The sequence below is a fragment of the Tauraco erythrolophus genome, chromosome 26, assembly GCF_009769465.1.
Source record: "Tauraco erythrolophus isolate bTauEry1 chromosome 26, bTauEry1.pri, whole genome shotgun sequence".
NCBI lineage: Eukaryota > Metazoa > Chordata > Aves > Musophagiformes > Musophagidae > Tauraco > Tauraco erythrolophus.
Genome location: NC_141490.1, coordinates 2,057,349 through 2,074,209, shown reverse-complemented (window position 1 = coordinate 2,074,209; position 16,861 = coordinate 2,057,349). Strand labels below are relative to the sequence as shown.

At 46.3% G+C, this 16,861-nt stretch overlaps 1 protein-coding gene across 4 annotated transcripts in view; it reads left to right on the top strand.

Moving 5' to 3' along the window:
- DIXDC1 (DIX domain containing 1) overlaps window positions 1-12,618 on the top strand; it is a 39,027-nt gene extending 26,409 nt beyond the window's left edge. For 2 of the 4 annotated variants that reach the window (XM_086627069.1, XM_009986750.2), the window contains 14 exons: window positions 46-194; window positions 3,262-3,351; window positions 3,458-3,511; window positions 4,452-4,502; window positions 5,610-5,714; window positions 6,701-6,754; window positions 7,336-7,428; window positions 7,519-7,590; window positions 8,309-8,395; window positions 8,564-8,725; window positions 8,851-8,917; window positions 10,506-10,614; window positions 11,146-11,254; window positions 12,145-12,618. In XM_086627069.1, the coding sequence (XP_086483195.1) occupies window positions 46-194; window positions 3,262-3,351; window positions 3,458-3,511; window positions 4,452-4,502; window positions 5,610-5,714; window positions 6,701-6,754; window positions 7,336-7,428; window positions 7,519-7,590; window positions 8,309-8,395; window positions 8,564-8,725; window positions 8,851-8,917; window positions 10,506-10,614; window positions 11,146-11,254; window positions 12,145-12,225 (1,283 nt within the window). In that variant the 3' untranslated portion in view covers window positions 12,226-12,618. Of the gene's footprint in view, window positions 1-45; window positions 195-3,261; window positions 3,352-3,457; window positions 3,512-4,451; window positions 4,503-5,609; window positions 5,715-6,700; window positions 6,755-7,335; window positions 7,429-7,518; window positions 7,591-8,308; window positions 8,396-8,563; window positions 8,726-8,850; window positions 8,918-9,720; window positions 10,105-10,505; window positions 10,615-11,145; window positions 11,255-12,144 lie in introns of those variants that run through there. The other 2 variants (XR_015222881.1, XM_086627070.1) reach the window with 2 other exon arrangements.
- Window positions 12,619-16,861: the final 4,243 nt, after the last annotated feature.

Below are 16,861 nucleotides of genomic sequence, written 5' to 3'. Positions count from 1 at the left end.
CTGGACTCCTCTGTCATGACCACATTCAGCTGTTCTGTCTTCCAGAAGAGACAGAATCTCATTTCCAGCCTGAGTGGCAAGCGGGGAACTCTGGGTCGTATTTGGAGAATTCATGGGAGGAACAGCTTTTGGAACAACAGGACCATTTGGAAAAAGAAATGGAGGAGGCAAAGAAGATGATTTCAGGTTTGCAGGTAACAGATTTGCTTCTCAGCCAACATTCCCTTCCACATGCATTTCTTTTCCCACCAGCTGTAACTGGAAGACAGGTTATCTCGCAGCTGAGACACTGGCCTGGAACTTGAGAGAGTTAAATAAGAGTCCTGGTCCAGTGAGGTTGCCTGGGGTGATTATGCAAGAAGTCAGTTGGTCTCTTGAGTCACCTGAGTTAAATAAGGACAGTGACTCTTCCCTGTGTCTCACCCAGTGAAATAAATCACTTCAGGGAAGAGTTCCTCAGGAATGAGGAAGTATTTCTGATAATGTCGATAGTGTATTGGGGTATATTGACTGCAGCCAGTGGAGACCTTGTCCAGCAACTGTGTGCTACTGACTAAGCACTCTGCCACCTTCCTTTTTTGCAATGTTTAGGTTCTCTTGGCTCTTGCAACTGTGATTTGGTGCTGGTCACCTTTTCCAGAATGGAGAATGCCAAAACCATCCTTTCCAATGTCCCAGATGTAATTTAGAAGACAGCTGGATCCATCCACAGTCTTGCTTGGGGCAGGATATGCCTGTCCCCCATCATTGTGTAGCATGCTTAACCAAGAGAGTCCAGGGAAGGAGGAAAGATGGCTGCAACTTCTCCGGCCCAAGAATATTTACCAGGGTTTCAGAGAAAGGATTTTAACATCAGTCTGAGCAATTCAGACACAAACTTTTCTTTTTCTTCTCTCAGGCTTCTCCAAAACTCAGTGTTGATGTGATTTGAGGCTTTTATTCAGCATGGAGGGAAAGAGGAGGATGTGGTGAAAGAGAGGAAAGTTATATTGCTATGAAGACTGAAGATCAGTGATATTTATTAACAGTAAATTTGATGGACTGTGAGAGGGCCAAAGGCACACTGAATACAGGTTAGAAAGGAACCACTGTAGAGAATCTAAACCAAAGCTTATGTTAAGAAGGTGATTATGTCTGTGTTGCCTTTTGTTTGAAGTCCAGATTCTAGCTGAGTTTATTGGCTTGGTGCCATATCCTGTGATGGTATGCTAACTCCTGTATGTGCTGTCTCTGTCCAGAGCATGTATGTTACTGTGCAAAATGGTAAAGATGCAGCAGTGTTTTCCCACATGCTGGGGCTGGGACTTGCCTTCTTCAACAGGGCACTTAGCAGCCTGTGGGTTTTGTGAGAGAATAGAGCAGTCTTTCTGCGATTTGTGATTGGAAATAATGCAGAGAGACAAGGAATGTCAGGAAATCAATCAGGATTCACAGAGCTGATCAGGGGTCACACAGACTTGCATCAGTCTTTCAGTGAGCGAGGCTGAACTATAATATTTGGTATGTTCTCTACGCAACTATTTATTTTCAGGACCTTTACCTTGCCGCTCTGCTCTAGTCCCTCCCTGACCAAATGACCCTCAGTCCAATGTGTTTGACTCTGCATGGGGAATAGAGCCCCTGATCCATATGGTAAAGACCCTGAACTCTCTCAGGAATATTCCTTTCTGTTTGTGCTGGGAACCATACTGGCTTTGAATTGTAAATATTTATGTGCCAGTAAACAAAGCAAAGATTGTGTGAGAAGTAGGCAGCCAGGGTGGAGGGTGGGGTGTGGGCGGGCAGGCAGGCATTTTCCCTGTGGACAATGGGCAGGAAACAAAAGAGTCAAAAAAAAAAAAAATTGCTTGGTTCACTGGTAAAATCTGCTTGCATTATGTGCCCACTGGGAGCAGGGAGAGGTGGCACTGGAGGGACTGGCATGTCCTGTTCCTCCAACCCTGGCCCCATGTTTCAGGAGTGAGGGTGAGCAGCTGGCATTGCTGCTTTCTCATCCCCTGGGAGTAGGAAGAGGCAGCTGATGTTGCTAGCCAAGAAATTGGATTTGATTAATTGATTTTCCTGCTCTTGCTCAATACTTAAGAGCCGCCAGTTCATGAGTTTGACTGAAATATCAGGGACCTGATGAATGTATACCTCGTCAGGTGCTAAAACCATGGCAGCTTTTTATGTTCCTGTGTGATTCCTGCTTGAGTGTCCTGCTGGGAAGACTTTGGGATGCACTCAGAAAACAGTTTTCCAAAGAGCTTTTGCATTAACTGAGTACAGATTGTTATATGCTATTTGGCAGCAATTGCAGCTCTTTGGTGAACGATTCTGTGAGCAGGCAGAACCTCACGTCAGCCTTGAAGTCTTGTGGCTGAACTGAAGAATTACTGCAAATGGCATATTTTGGTTTTAGCCATGGAGTTCAAATAAACTAGAAAACTAATTGAAAGAAACAGGCATGACTTCCTCCAATGTGTCCATCCTGGCACACACCAAGTGCCCTGAGTCCTGGAAGTTAGAGACAGAAAGGTCAATGTAAACACCATCAGCTAGAGAAAACCAGTACGGTATACTCTTGTGGAGATCTGGCCAGGTCCTGCTAGTCACACTTCCTACAGTGCATGCTTTTCTCTCTGTCAGGCTGGATTCAGTCTACTGTAGGAATTCTGGCATCTTCCTGCAGACATATGGGCTACCTTGGAGCTGATGAAGGAGCTGATACTGTGCTTCTAATAGCCTTCCTTAAGCACAGGGCATAGCTTAAGATTTTCACTGTCTGTGGGTGAGGGCTCTTCCCTCACTTTTACAACGGTTCTGAATGTGTCTCAGTCTTGTCTAGTTTACAACAGAATTAGGCTTCCCTGAACATCCAGTTTCTGAAGTATTTTAGAAGAATAACTTCTATCAGCAGAGGACACTTCTGTCTCATTTCAGAAGAGAAGCCTTACAACATAAACGTGGTTCTGTCTCTGCTGTAGACTTCAAATCTGTTATTGTAGTGAAGGCTACCCTGTTATTCAACTTATGTTGTCCTTGTTTGGTGTCTTTTTGCGGGGAAGAGTACTGGCTCTGGGAGAGCTTTTTCAGGGCATAATTCTTGTTCGTTCCTGAAAAATTCTACTAATTTTGAAGGGAGTAAGTAAGCAGAAATGGAAAATGAAACTGTTTAGAGACCGTCGATATGAATGACTGTTAGCCAGAGCTACAGCTAGCCTATTTTCCTTTGAAATCCCTAAAGAGAAGATTTTTTTTTTCCCCCCTTCATCTTCCCAGGCTTTGTTGCTCAATGGGTCTTTACCTGAGGATGAGCAGGAAGGGTCGTTTGAACTTTGTGAACGTGGAGCTTGCCCTGAAGAGCAGCTGGTGAGCACATTGCTACACCTACATTTCTCTGATTAAGCTGCCCTTTGCACTCCTCTGCCACAGGCAGGTGTCTTGCACAATAATAACTATGGTATTTTACATTCAGATCATAATCCGAAGTCGCCTGGACCAGAGCGTGGAAGAAAATCAAGACCTAAAGGTTAGAGGGGGCACAGATAAAGGAGAAAGAGAGGTTTTGGGTCAAGAGATCTTTGCAGATTCTGTCCTTCTTGATTTTTTTTTTTTTTTTTTTTTTTTTTTTGGAGGGGCTGGGGCTGGGACAGGGAGGGTGGGCAACACAACAGATGACATGGGGGATATATTGTGTCAGGGGTCCAACTCTGTTCCCATATTCTACTGTGGGGATCTCCATCCTTCCAGCAGCATAGATATCTACTTCCCTGAGACTCTAATTAATTGACCTGGAGAGAACTCACAGTACTTGGCTGGAAAGTGTTTATTGCATCCATATTAGCAGCTAATAAAAGTTTCTGGGACAGCACCAGAAAAACATATGCTGTCTCCTCACTTTGCCTTAAGCCAATGCTGGTAAAGTCAGTTGCTGGTAAAACAGATACCTAAGTGTAACTGGAATTTAAATGAGCCATGAAATAGATTTTTCATGCATGCTCTTGAAGCTGGAGAGATCCAGGTTGTACTAGCTTCTTAAAACTTTATCTAGGACAGCTGTTAAGTCTCTAGCCATGTCTAAATGTAAACAATCTTTCAAGTAGGAACTAAATGCAGCTAAGAACCTGCCCTGTCAAACCTTATTTCAGCTTTCTGCTGTTGCTGGCTCTTGGACCGGTTTTGATGCTGAGAGAGAAATATTTGACGTTGCCCTGAGGGACAGATTTGGGGGATTACGCAATCTTTTTCTCTCATGGCTTTAATAGCAGGGGCTTAGGGAGATGTTCAACCTGTTTTGTCATGTTTGTAACTCATTGAAATGGCTTGGGGCCTGACATGCTCTTTGATCTGTGGGAAAAGGTGGGATGTGCTTTCTTCTGAAGCAGTGTCTGGTAACAGACAACACTGACTTTGCTTGGTTCTGAAGGAGTGACAACATGCCATTTAATCAAATTGTATTGCATTTACAGAAGGAGCTGTTGAAATACAAACAAGAAGCTCGAAATCTTCAGGGAATAAAGGTGAGGAAAGGGGCACTTCATCAAATATTAATAGTAAAGCTTTAGAGTTGTCTGCAGCACATGAATAGGGCCAGTAGCAACCATACACCTTTGAGGAATCTCAGATTGTGGAGGGAGTTGTATTAGGGGACTTGAGTTGGGAGATCCTATGATCTGTTTCTGCCCCTGGGGAGAGACTGCAGTTAAGACAGGCACAAGGAGTAAGGTGTTCTCCTGGGTTCTGTTTCTGTCTGTAGGATTGTGGTCAAATGTCCCCTCATTTGTGTGTTTCCCCTAAACAAAATATGAGGCATAGGATGCTTTCTTGGTTCTCATGGTGCTTTGCCCCCCCCGCCCTGTCTTGGGGTACACATAATAGGATTGGCTCAGCGAACTCATTCTTGACAGCAGAGGAAGAAAAGCATTTGGGTATCCTTGTCCTCTTCAGCTGTGACGTTTTTGGCAACTTGGGCTCCTCTTTGCTCAGTTTCTCCCTCTGGAGCTCTGAACACTAATAATCTGCTCCCAAGCAGAGGTGTTTTTAGATCTGCCTGTCAGGCTCCTGTGAAGGAAGCAAACAACAGTAGCTGTCCAAGATAGAGCTCTTGGCCTCTGGGTAACCTGAGTGAGAGATGCAGAATTAGGCCTGACTTTGGCCTCTTCAGAGAGGATTTCATTGAACAACTAAGTCACACCCAGAGCTTAAGTTTCCTTGTGTCCTTGGCTAAAGTTGGCCTCTTTCTGCCCTCTGGATGCTGCAGATGCATGACTGGAGACACTAGTTATAGGCCACTGAAAAGACCCTCCAAATAACTGCTGTTTTCTTCCATAAGGGGAAATTGTCAGGCCACTTCTGGAGCAGGAGGTTCAGATAGAAGCATAGAAACCCCTCTGTCCCAGATGGCTAGAGCATTAGGAGGGGAATCACTTTTGAGTAAGAGAAAGGTGGAAGGGCTGAGAGCTCGTTGGGCAGATGTCTGTATACTTCCTGCTCTCCTGGGTCCTTGGCAACATTTCAGCCCTGTGAGTGGCCCGCTGTGTTATGCCCACTGATCTAGGTCACTCAATTTCCAGGGCAGGATCTCTGCCTCTGTCTTGCACCTTCCTACAGATAACATCTTTTCCTAGGATGCTTTACAGCAAAGGCTGATTCAACAGGATGCTTCAGTTCTTCAGCTAAAGCAGGAACTGCTGAGAGCAAACATGGACAAGGAGGAATTGCACAACCAGAACGTGAGTCACTGTGCTGCTGAGCGTTAGATAAGGAGGTTGGTGGTCCTGAGGGCTCCAGCAGCCACAGGGTGGAGCTGGTGGCTGCAGCAGAGTTCTTGGGGTCGTGGCATAGTGAAGGACCAGTCAAAGGTCTCTGCATAGTGAAAACTGCAGAGCTTACTAGCCATCTGTGAGACTCGATGGAGTTTCCTGTTCTTCACTCTCTGGCCTCCAAGACCTTCAGTTGAAACTGGGAGGGGCTCATGTGTTAGCTGACACAGGCAAGACGCAGGAACAACTACAAAGCACAGATGAAATGCAAAGAATAGATTTATTTTCATTGCGTTGTGAACCAGGGGGTCTCTGAGGCAGCACTTGCGCAGAGGCACGCAAGCGGAGACGCAAGCACCACTGAGCTCAGCTCTTGCTGGAGAGCGAGAGTTATTTGAACCTGCTGCTTTTGCTTGTATATCAGGGATATTTTTTGCACATGTAATTTTCCACTGTGCTTTGATCTTTCCCTCAACAGGGCAGGAATCTCAAGCATATTCAGTAGGGTGCCCCTAAGTCTTTCACAGGTCTATGTTATCTAAGCACAGATGTTCTACTTGTCAAGACCTCAATACTAAACAGCAGTTAGTGTGATATATGTGTTTTTTGACACCTCAGCTGCAAGTCACTTGAGCATGTTTACAATGCTCCTTGCCAATCTTCCGTTATTTTCCCGCAGTTTCCCATGATGTTTTCAGTAGTTGCACTCTTCCTTGTTCATTGTGCTCCCTGGGTTAGCAAGTGGCACTTTGACAGGTAGAGCTGCCATGTACAGTGTCTGGAGAGAGAAGGGCAAGGAAGGAACTGCCCTGTCCAAGAGGTTGCTATCCTTAGACACCAGCTCCCTTGAACTCTGCGGATATTTAGTGTCAGGTCACCGTTTAGCACAAGGGGCAAATATGTTGTCACTCACTCTCCAGGAATATCTGCCTCACACCTATGTGTTACTTCTGCAGGTTGATCTTCAGAGGAAGGTTGAAGAGCGAAACCAGCTACTGGCAGAATACAAAGTAATGGAACCTTCTTCACTGGAGGCTTTGCTGGGGGGCAGCATCTGGTGGTTCTTCAGTTTTGTGAATGTGACTGCTATCTCCCTGGCGCTCAGTCACCTCTAGGAATGGCACTATGGATAGTGAATAAGTTGCAATAGCCATGGATGTTTGTAATGAGATGGAGGGATCAGATGTTCTTTGTGTTCTGCCCACAGCCTTTTATAGTAAATCTCCTATCGTCATGGTTTTTCTGTGATGGCTTGCTGAGTATCTAACACTTGTGCAGAAGCCTGTCAGGTTAGGTTGGATCACCTGATTGTCCACTGATCCCTCAGGAACCTGTTTTCTCTGGGGCAGGTGCCTGGCCTCAGTAGTGCATCTTTGCTGGGTAAGAGGACTCAAGCAACAACAACCTGACTGATCTTTTCAAAAAAAGCTTTGACACTCAGTTCTAATGTCTAGCTAGAAGTACACACATTGTGTAAGTCAGCCTGTAGAGGAACCTGATCCCGGCGGACAACATAATCTTTCCTGCCATGGAGAGATGATTGTGAGCCTTACTCACTGTCCTGTTGATTCTTTTGATTACTGTGTTGCAGAAAGAATTGGGCCAGAAGGATCGGCATTTACAGCAGCATCAGACCAAACTGGATGAAATGGTTAGGCAGCTTTCTGAGGCCAGCTACCAACAGGTATGGAGCAGGTGGGCTGCACTGATGCCCTGAGAGTTGGCATTTACCTTGGTGGCTCAGTTTGTTCTGACTCTTCTGCTCCCCTCACAGGTGGATTTGGAGCGTGAGCTGGAGCACAAAGAGGCCCTGCTAGCTCACTGCATGAAGAGAGAAGCTGAAGAGGTATGGGAAGCCTTGGTCTAAACATCAGATTGTTGGAGTGATGTTTCTATCCAGCACCCTCTAGCTACCTATCTTCACAAATCTACTTCATCCCAGAGAGGCCTGGCTCTGCAGTCTCATTGTCAGTGCCCTAACCAAGGCAGCCAGGCTCCACAAAGCATCCAACTGACCAAAGCTCTGAGCAGGGTGCACTCTGGCTTAGCCTCTTATATCGAAATCCTACGGGATGAAACAGTGAGGGGAGCACAGGAGTGAGTGGAAGCTTAAGACTCTTGGCTTCTAGCTTCAGCTCTGACACTGACTAATAGTTAGACCAGGGCTTAGCTTATCTCCTCCTTTTCCTGTTGACCCTGGTATTGAGTGCTTTAACTGTCTTGGTGGAAGGAGTGCCAGCCCTAGTGTCTGTCCCTGCATAGTGCCACTTGAACACTGATTATGCTCACTAGAGCTTGCAGAGCCCTCTGTGATGTAGCACCAACCTGCTTCCTGTCTCTGCCACTTTCTCCACCTGTACATGAGGAATCATGTTTGTACTCTGACCTGTAGAACTGCCTGCACACTCCCTAGTGTGTAAATTTGCCTCGTAGAAGATGAGAGTTATATCACTGACATGGAAAGTTTTCATGCGCTCTCATCATCTTGAAGTTCATATATGGGGATGTTTGGGGAGGTCCTGACACTTACATTCCTATTGGCACATGCATCTTCCCCTGAACAGGTGATGGCTTACAGCAGTCGTAGTGCTCAGAGCAATGGCTTCCTCCAGACAGCAGGAAAAGGAGCTGCTCCCACAGCCCACCGAGGGGTGAGTGCACCTAAGGGATATTTTCCCAGCCAGATACAGATAAGGGCTCCAGATATCCTGGAAGCTATTATCTTGTTAAGAGATACTTCCCCTTTCTAAGACCTGTGGCTCTAGATGGAAAGAAAGCAGCCTGGAGTTAGTCTGACTGATTTGTGGTCTCTTGGGCAGACAAATGACTTGCAGCTGGTTCGTGATGCCCTTCGCAGCCTCAGGAACAGTTTCAGTGGCCACGATCCACAGCACCACACCATTGACAGCCTGGAGCAGGGCATCTCCAGCCTGATGGAACGGCTGTACCGCATGGAAACACAGAAGAGGCAAGAGAGAAGGGTAAAGGCTTCCTAGGGCACTCGGCTCTTAACTTTTGCCTCACACGCAACCCAGAGCTAAGCAGCAATGTAAGCTCCAACTGAGAAGTGACACTTTGTTTTCACTGTTTTGGTTTTGCACCCTAGATCCGGGGAAAATCACCGGCAAGCAGAGCAACAAATGAGTGTAGAGACTCCTGGCCTCCCAAATCCAGTAAGTGCCTTTCAGCTCCTGCCCTCCCACTGCCAGATTCATTGCTCAAGTTTCCTGACCAGAGGCCAGGGCATAGCAGCCCCTTGGGAATCTGTCACTTCCAGCCTCTTATTCCCTTTACTAGAGCTCACTTTCCTACCTTCAGTCATTTGCTGAACAGATTAGACTTCACTGCAAAGGAAAGGAGGCAGAGACAAGGTACTGCTGTTTGTTTGTAAAGCACCGTCACAGTGGGAATCTGTCTGGGCCACTTCAGTAGTACTGCAGTATAAATAACTGACAAACAATTATCCCCGAGATGAGTGAGATAGGTGAAATCATTTCGGCTTTCCTGCTGGCTTGCACCAGCTAGTAGACACAGATAACTGTACAGATGCCTCTTCCCCTATTGTCCCCTCAGAGTCTAGCTCCTTTCATATATGCATAACAGCACAGCTCTTTCTGACACCACGTTTCCTGGCTCCAGCTGCAGCAGCTCCATGTGTACTTTTCATCATGAAGGCTGTTTTTCTTTTTCCCAATGTTGGTTGTAAACATCACTTATAAAGTCTATGAGGTTGTAGAGGACTGCAGGTACTGGGGAAAGACAGAGACCCCCACCTTTCAGCTGCATTCAGGTGTTCAGCAGCAGAGTAGCCCGGAGGTACAAGATGCAGAGGAAGGTAGGAGGGGAACTTGGAAACCTGAAGTGGGTTGTGGGGAGGATTTCCTGGGTTCTCCCTTGTCTCCCATAAACTGCACTTTTTAGAGCAGCCACAGTCATGTGTTCTCTACATGCAAACTGTACCTCTCCCTTTTTGCAGACTCCATCCCACTCCACTGCACCAGGAAAACTGAGTTGTGCAGCCACAAACCTAGAATGCCTTGGGTGTAAAGAGCTCCAAGAGGTGTCTCCAAAGACTTGTTAAATTAGAAAACCTTTGAATGGGTGTCCATAATGTTTTCTGCCTGCTAGGAATCTTAAAACTGTAGAGTCACTCAGTGTGACTTCCTCTGCTTCAGCTTTTGGCACAGCACATTGCAGGGAAGCAGGCAACAAGGCAGTAAAACACAAATGAGCAAAGAAAAATCTATGCACAAACACCCATCCTGGCCAACTAGAATGGGAAGATGGGGAGGAGACAGATAACCTTTTGCCTTGATGATGATCAGTCACTTCATCCTGTTCTACCCATCTGCAAGTGAAGGCAAGTGATAATGTAGCTGTACTGGATGGGATACTGTTCAGTCATTTTCTCTTCCAGAAACGTTCTCCTGTCAATGCTGAAGTAGTGAATAGTGTCTGTGGAGTAGATGGTGGCAGCAAGCCTCTCTGTGGATGGAGAGTAATCTTGGACAAGAGTGCTAGGCAAATCTTCCAGGCTAACAACACAGCTGGATGGTGACCTTGCCTTAAAATGCAAAGCTTTCCAGTAAGCAGGGAAATGCCTGGCCCTTTCCAACAGGGTCGATTAGCCACCCTCCTAGGAATCTCTTCCCATCACCAGGTTCTCTGCTGTGATAGCAAATTTGCTGAGACCAAGCCTTTTGTCTCCCGTTGTGTTAGGAGGCAGGCTGTTCCCCAGTGATTGTGCTCTTTTCTTTGCAGAACTGCCTCATTCTCACAGCACACCTGTGATGAGCACCAGTGCCTGCACCAAAGTGTTGTACTTCACTGACCGTTCCCTCACACCTTTCATGGTCAACATACCAAAGAGGTGAGGTCTGGCTTTGCCTTGCTGACACTGATGTGAGGGGTGCTTGTCTCCCTTCTAGCATTAGTCTGATCTCTTCTGGATATGATCACCACTAGCGCTGTTTTGCTGTGCATTAACTTGGGCATTGGATTTCATACCACTGTCTGGGGAAAATTGCCTAAAGCAGTCCCCTAGTTGATGCATTTATTTCAGAGCCCTAAGAGACTGAATTCTTTTTTTTTTTTTAATTAACTTCCAAGAGCAAGAGAAAGCAGACAAGCAGTTCTACTGTGGCATGTAGTGCAGGATGCTCCTGTCAAAACAACTATGGTTGTCAATGCAAAAGGGAAACTGAAAAAGGCTCTTTTGAGGTGGTTCTTGGTAAATCAGAAGACAGTTCCTCCTCTGAAGAGGACCTTGGTGTTGGCAGGTGTGGCCAAGGTGCCACATGCCTAGCTAGACTTGTGCTGTGCTCTGCATGCCATGTAGTAACACTTGAGCTAAATCTGGTAACGGTGTACCATGGGATAGTGCCAAACTCTTTCCTTGCAGGTTAGGGGAAGTGACTCTGAAGGATTTTAAGGTAGCTATTGATCGTGAAGGAACCCACAGGTATCACTTCAAAGCCCTGGATCCAGAGTTCGGAACAGTCAAAGAGGAGGTAAGTGTGGAATTTAGCTATCAGCAGCTTTGGGTTCAGTGTTATGACAGAACCCTGTACACTGTGGTCACCTCACTTCTAAACTAATGAAATCTTTGAACTTTTCCCTGAACAGACTGTCTATTTTCACAACTGTAGATTAAGCTTCTCTTGTAAGGTGCTAAAATGGGATGTTTTAATCCCCATCCAGAGCAATTACATGAATGTGATTGCAATTGCCTGGGGGCTGCAGAGTCCCTTAGGCAAAGAGATGGCTATTGGCAAAGACAGTCTGTGACACAGCATTGCTCAGGTGACACTGGGCAAAAACTCAGACTATACTTCTAGCCCTTCAAGTGGCTTTATAAAACCTTTTACAATGAGAGACACTTTAGGTACATGTGGTTTATTAAAACAAAACCAAAACCATTCTCCTACTTTCTTTTGAAGTTTTTTTCAGAGAGAACTGTGTTTGTGCCATCTCTTCCTTTGTGTACTGCATTACAGGCCTGTTTATGCTCAGGCTGGTGATGGTGTGAATTGGATTCATTAAACATTATTGGTATAGTTTGTGTTTCACAAATTAAGGTAGCCGTTCTGCAGAAACAACTGGAGATTGTACTCTGAATCAGAAAAGGCATGTTTCCTGTCTTTATTTTACTTTTTCTGTCAAAAACATTCGAATAATAATCTTGACAGTTACTGGTTAAAGAAGGGGCCTAATCCGTGTTTTATCTAAAACCTGAAAAGATTGCTCAGACAAGTGATGATGAATGAGGTACGTGTTCTCTGGGCTGTGTAGTGAAATCTGAGCTAGGATCTCTGACTCGATGCCTGCCTCTTATGCTACTCATACTGTAGAAGAGTGGTGTCCAGACTCCAGACATGACTGGACTCTTTTTTGTGTGTAGGTATTCCACGATGATGACATCATTCCTGGTTGGGAGGGGAAAATTGTGGCCTGGGTGGAAGAAGACCATGGGGAGAATTAATCAAGCTTTTAAGTCTTGTCACTATGGAAATGTAACTGGCTACTGAGCTCAAAGAATGACCAAAAAGCATGTGTGCTGGAAGGAGTCCAAGTCAAGCTGCTAAAAAAGAGGACTTCTCTGCAGACAATGGGTAATGCATGTTGTATGCATGGATGCCTGGCATCTGACTTTCCGTGGCCAAATGCAGACAGTGGTCTGAGACCGAAATGACAGGTCTGTGGGAAAGAAACACCTTGCTTTGTCCTGTCAACTAAACCCTGAAGGCCTTAATATGCATTGCTCCCTTCCTCTGCTTCTTCATTCCTGCAGCATGTGCTGCAGGCTGTCATCTGGGTGTTTCAAGTCTGATTTCTTGTACATGGTATTAGATAAATCTGCACTGATGGCAAAAATGTGAAGCTTTGCCTTCCTCAATCAGAAGAAGCCACTAGATTATGCAAGCCGAAAGTTTGACCAACTTTGGTCCTGGACTTGCACATGCTGCAGGAGCAGAGTGAACTTTCTGGACATTCCAGAATGACAGTATAGAAATGTGACCTGGAGAGGGAAGACAGTCTTCTGGAGGTTTTACGCATGGTCTAAAGCAAAGATCACCAGCTTGGCAAATTTCCATTTCTCCCAATCTCAGGCTTGTATTTTCTAGCCCTGCTTTTTCCAATTGCTCTCCAAAGCTGTACTCACTTCTGAGGCCCTCTGCATTTGCTTTGTTGCCATGGGGACTGGGGATCTTGGTGCTTGCTTATTTGCTGAAGGATTTCATTTGCAGGGGAGCTGGGATCAGCTGCTTCCCGGAGGTACTTTTAACCCCTTTCCTTGTTGAGCCTCTTTCCCTGCACTCCTGCCCTCTCCTCTTTCAGCAAGGCAGACTGTTTGTCACCTCCTGTGCACAGGCATCACTGTGTGCTGTTGTCCACTCACTGCCAGAGCCACCAAACACTTATCCACACCAGCAGGATAAACCTCAACAGTTACACCACCAGTTTCCTGGTATGCCTGTTCCTGGGGTGCCTGAAGGATCAGGAAATAAATGACTGCTTGGAAAAGAACAAGCCCTAAAATTCGTGAGAGTGGGTTTTTCCTTTTGGTTTTGTGGGGGGTTTTGTTTGTTTCTGCATTGCCTGTCTCTGCCCTTCTGCTGCCAGTCAGCTGTACTTCCAGAGTGCTGGCTGCAACATGCAGCAGACACTGTTGACTTAGAAGGTCAAATGGCAAGTCAAGGCTCTGCTCAGTCTTGGTACATGTGACCCTTCCATGGACTACCTTTGTGTCTGTACTGTGCATGAGGCGGGGACAGAGTGAACCTGGTTTTACTGTTTTATATTAACATGTCCTTTTGTAAACATGTTCCTGTTCTTGGAATTATTTTGTACCAGTTTACATTTGTCTGAGGACTGTGGATATTTTTATACTAGTGTAAGTGCTTTCTGTATATTTATGCACGCATTATACTGTGTTTTACTCATTTTCTAGTGGATGCTGAGATGTTTTGTATTGTCTCCTGTTAACACAACACTAGGCTCATAACTCTATTTTACTATGGAAATCCAACTAGATCCTACTGGGGTTTATATTTTTGCCAGCTTTAATAGGCAATAACAATGCTATTTATTTTCTCACTGCTTCACTGTCCAGGAAATAGCTTGAGGCACTTATGTGACCCTGTGCCACATTGGCACAACACATGCCTCCTGTTCTGGACAATTTGTAATGGTGACTTTGTCCTTACAGACTACGGTAGGAAAATTAATCAATGAACAAGTTCATCAGTGGGCTGCAGGGGTAGGGGAAACACATCTCTTTTGGAAAATAAACAAATATTTTCTTCCTCTCTGGGAATAATTTATCTGTTGCATGATCTCTAGTGGGTTGGTAAAGAGAGCATGGAGTTGCGATACTGAAATCAATTGTGTTTTAATTGCAAATTTTTCTCAAGTGTTTCTCTCTTCAGGTTTTACTCATCAATTTTATTTCAGCAAGAACCACACACCCAGGCTAGAATTTTATAGAGAAAATTAAGACAATTTCCAAGGTCTGTAGTTGCCAGTTGCATATCCCTCTCTGCCTACTCACAGATGAGCAGTTTGGTTTTGGAGAACTGAAGACAGAGGAAGCTGTTAATATGATCAGAGCTTCTAAAGAATAAGGTTTCAATCCAGCCTTGCCCATAGCTATCCAGTTTTTCCATGAAGAAAATAGTTGTTAGCTGATACAGGAAACAGCCTGTTATTGTTCTTAGGTCAGTTCAGATAACTAACCATGTTCCCACTTAATATGCTCACTGCCACCAGAGAGCCAAGGACTGAACTCTATATGGAAACACATACTGTCCACAGCAACAACAGGCTGTATTTGAGAAGGAGCAAGACTGGACAAAAGACTTGATTTTTGGGGCTGGCAGTCATGTACCTTTCATCCGTGCTAACATCATGTGTAAGCTAGGAGAAAAGAAGACATCCCCTGAGACAGAACGATAGCAATGCTCTGTTCTTGTGTTCCTGTACGCAGCTCCCCTCTGCGATAGCGAAGGTGGAATTGCTGTCACTGAAGCTGAAGGACTGCTGCTCTGCTAAGCTGTATCTCATGCCCAGTTTGGGTTCAGCTTTATTTCTCTACTGACACTGCAACCTTCTTCAGACTTTTAACCTGTGCATCTCCCCATTCCCTGTTCCCCTGTGCTGCTGGGGGAGGAGGCAGAACCTGGAAGATGGGAAGGGTGGGGGGAAGGTGTTTTTGAGATCTGGCTTCCTGTCTTATTCTCTGTGAATGAGCCCTTAACGAATTAAATTGACTGTTTTGCCCCGGGGCGTGGTTGGTGGGTGATCCCTCCCTGTTCTTATCTTGACCCTCAGGCCTTCTGTTACATTTTTCTCCTCTCCACCTCACTGAGGGAGAGGAGTGAGTGAGCGACCTCGTGGTGGCTGAGCTGCTGGCTGGGCTAAACCATGACAGCGTGATTGACAGAAAGGGGTCTGGAGGGGGTAAGGAATATTAGGCATGGGGATAAGAGGTATTAGATGGAAAAGCCATTGGCCAGATATTTCCCTCTGATAAAAGCAAAAGATGTTGCTTTTAAATCAGCTTGGCACTGCTATAATGAGGACTTCAGTGGATTTATTCTGGGGGATGAACTCAATATCATACCTAGGACTTGCATTTTTCACTATTTTGAATCTGTTTATTTCTGTCCAACATTCTTCAGTTACTTTCCTATTCCTATACTTGTAACTTGCCTATGTAACATACATGCTGTGTGTAAAAATTATATTTTCATAGAAACTGATGTTTGTGTTCAACAGACATACTTGACTGGATAAGCCTTGGATTAGTGGGCAAAGCAGTTATCTCAATAAAATGGGGCTTGCAAACGGAGTCTGTTCAGTGCTTGTGAAGATGGCTTTGAAATAAGAAGGCACAGATAGGGATACAGTGCATAAATCACTTACAATGCTTAAGGTTAGCCTCCCATTGGTCCAGAAGGAAACCTTTTCTATCACTTTTCTGCAATGCTTTAGGAAAGCATATAGTTTCTGAGGCTTGTGAGATTAGCGGACTTAGAATCACATGCCCTGAAGAGCAGGTGCGGACTGTTAGGAAAATTTCTATTTACTTTTTAAATTGGCATGAACAATACAAAATCAAAACACAAGCTCTGTTCACCTGCCTGCCTTGGTGATAGCAGATTTCACTGCTTCCACTACCAAGGTTGTGTAAACTGCCGCAACTGGCTGAGCTCCATCAAGTCAAGTCCTACATGCTTAGGAGCAGCCACTCCTAAATCATTTAGCATGGCTAAAGCAGCAGCAATGCACGTGATGGGATTTGATTGCGCATGGTGCTGCTAGCTGGCTGAGCCCTTTGCCCTTGTGCTTTCCATCCCCTTGACAGCACATGGTTGCTTTCAAAGCACAGGGGAAGGTTTTGGTTGGGGGAACCTGTGCTGCTGAATCCCAAGCAGAATCTGTCGTTACAACCACTGCACAGAAGAGCTTCTGGATTCATATGTCTCCACACAGAGCTGAGATTTTGCTGAAGCCTAGGCCCTGTGATAGTGACAAGAATCCAAGAGGGCCTGTTGCCATATTGCGATTGCGTGGGTATTGCTGGATGATATGATGCACAGGTTTGGCTCCAGCCCCACAATTTTCTCACTGGTGGAGAAGCTCCTGCCCTGACGTGAACTGCGGGGCTGCTGCCCTGCCAACCAGGCTTCTCGGTTCTCTTGAAAGGAGGTGGCATGACGCTGCGAGAGCGCTGCGCCGTGCCGCTCTGCACCATTAAGAGCAGGCACGGCCGCGCGTGTCTCCAGCAGCGCTGCCCTCCGCGGGGTCACGGCGGCCCCGGTTCGCGCTGCAGCCCTGGGGCAGACAACGGAGGCCGCCAAGGACAGTCTCCTGGCACCTTCCCCGGCCCGGGCTCCCACGGCCGCCGCAGGCCTTGCCTGACCGCGCAGCCCCAGGGCCGTCCCGCTGCTGCGCTGCGCAGCGCAGCCCCGCAATGGCCGCACCACCCCCTCCCCGCCGCCCGCCCGCCCGCCGCGCTTTACGGCAGCGCGACAGTGTCGCGCGGGCCTGTGCAGCGCCGTTCCCGGACGGAGGAGGTCACCGAGCGGCGGCGGGGCCGCGGCTTCGGCTCCAGC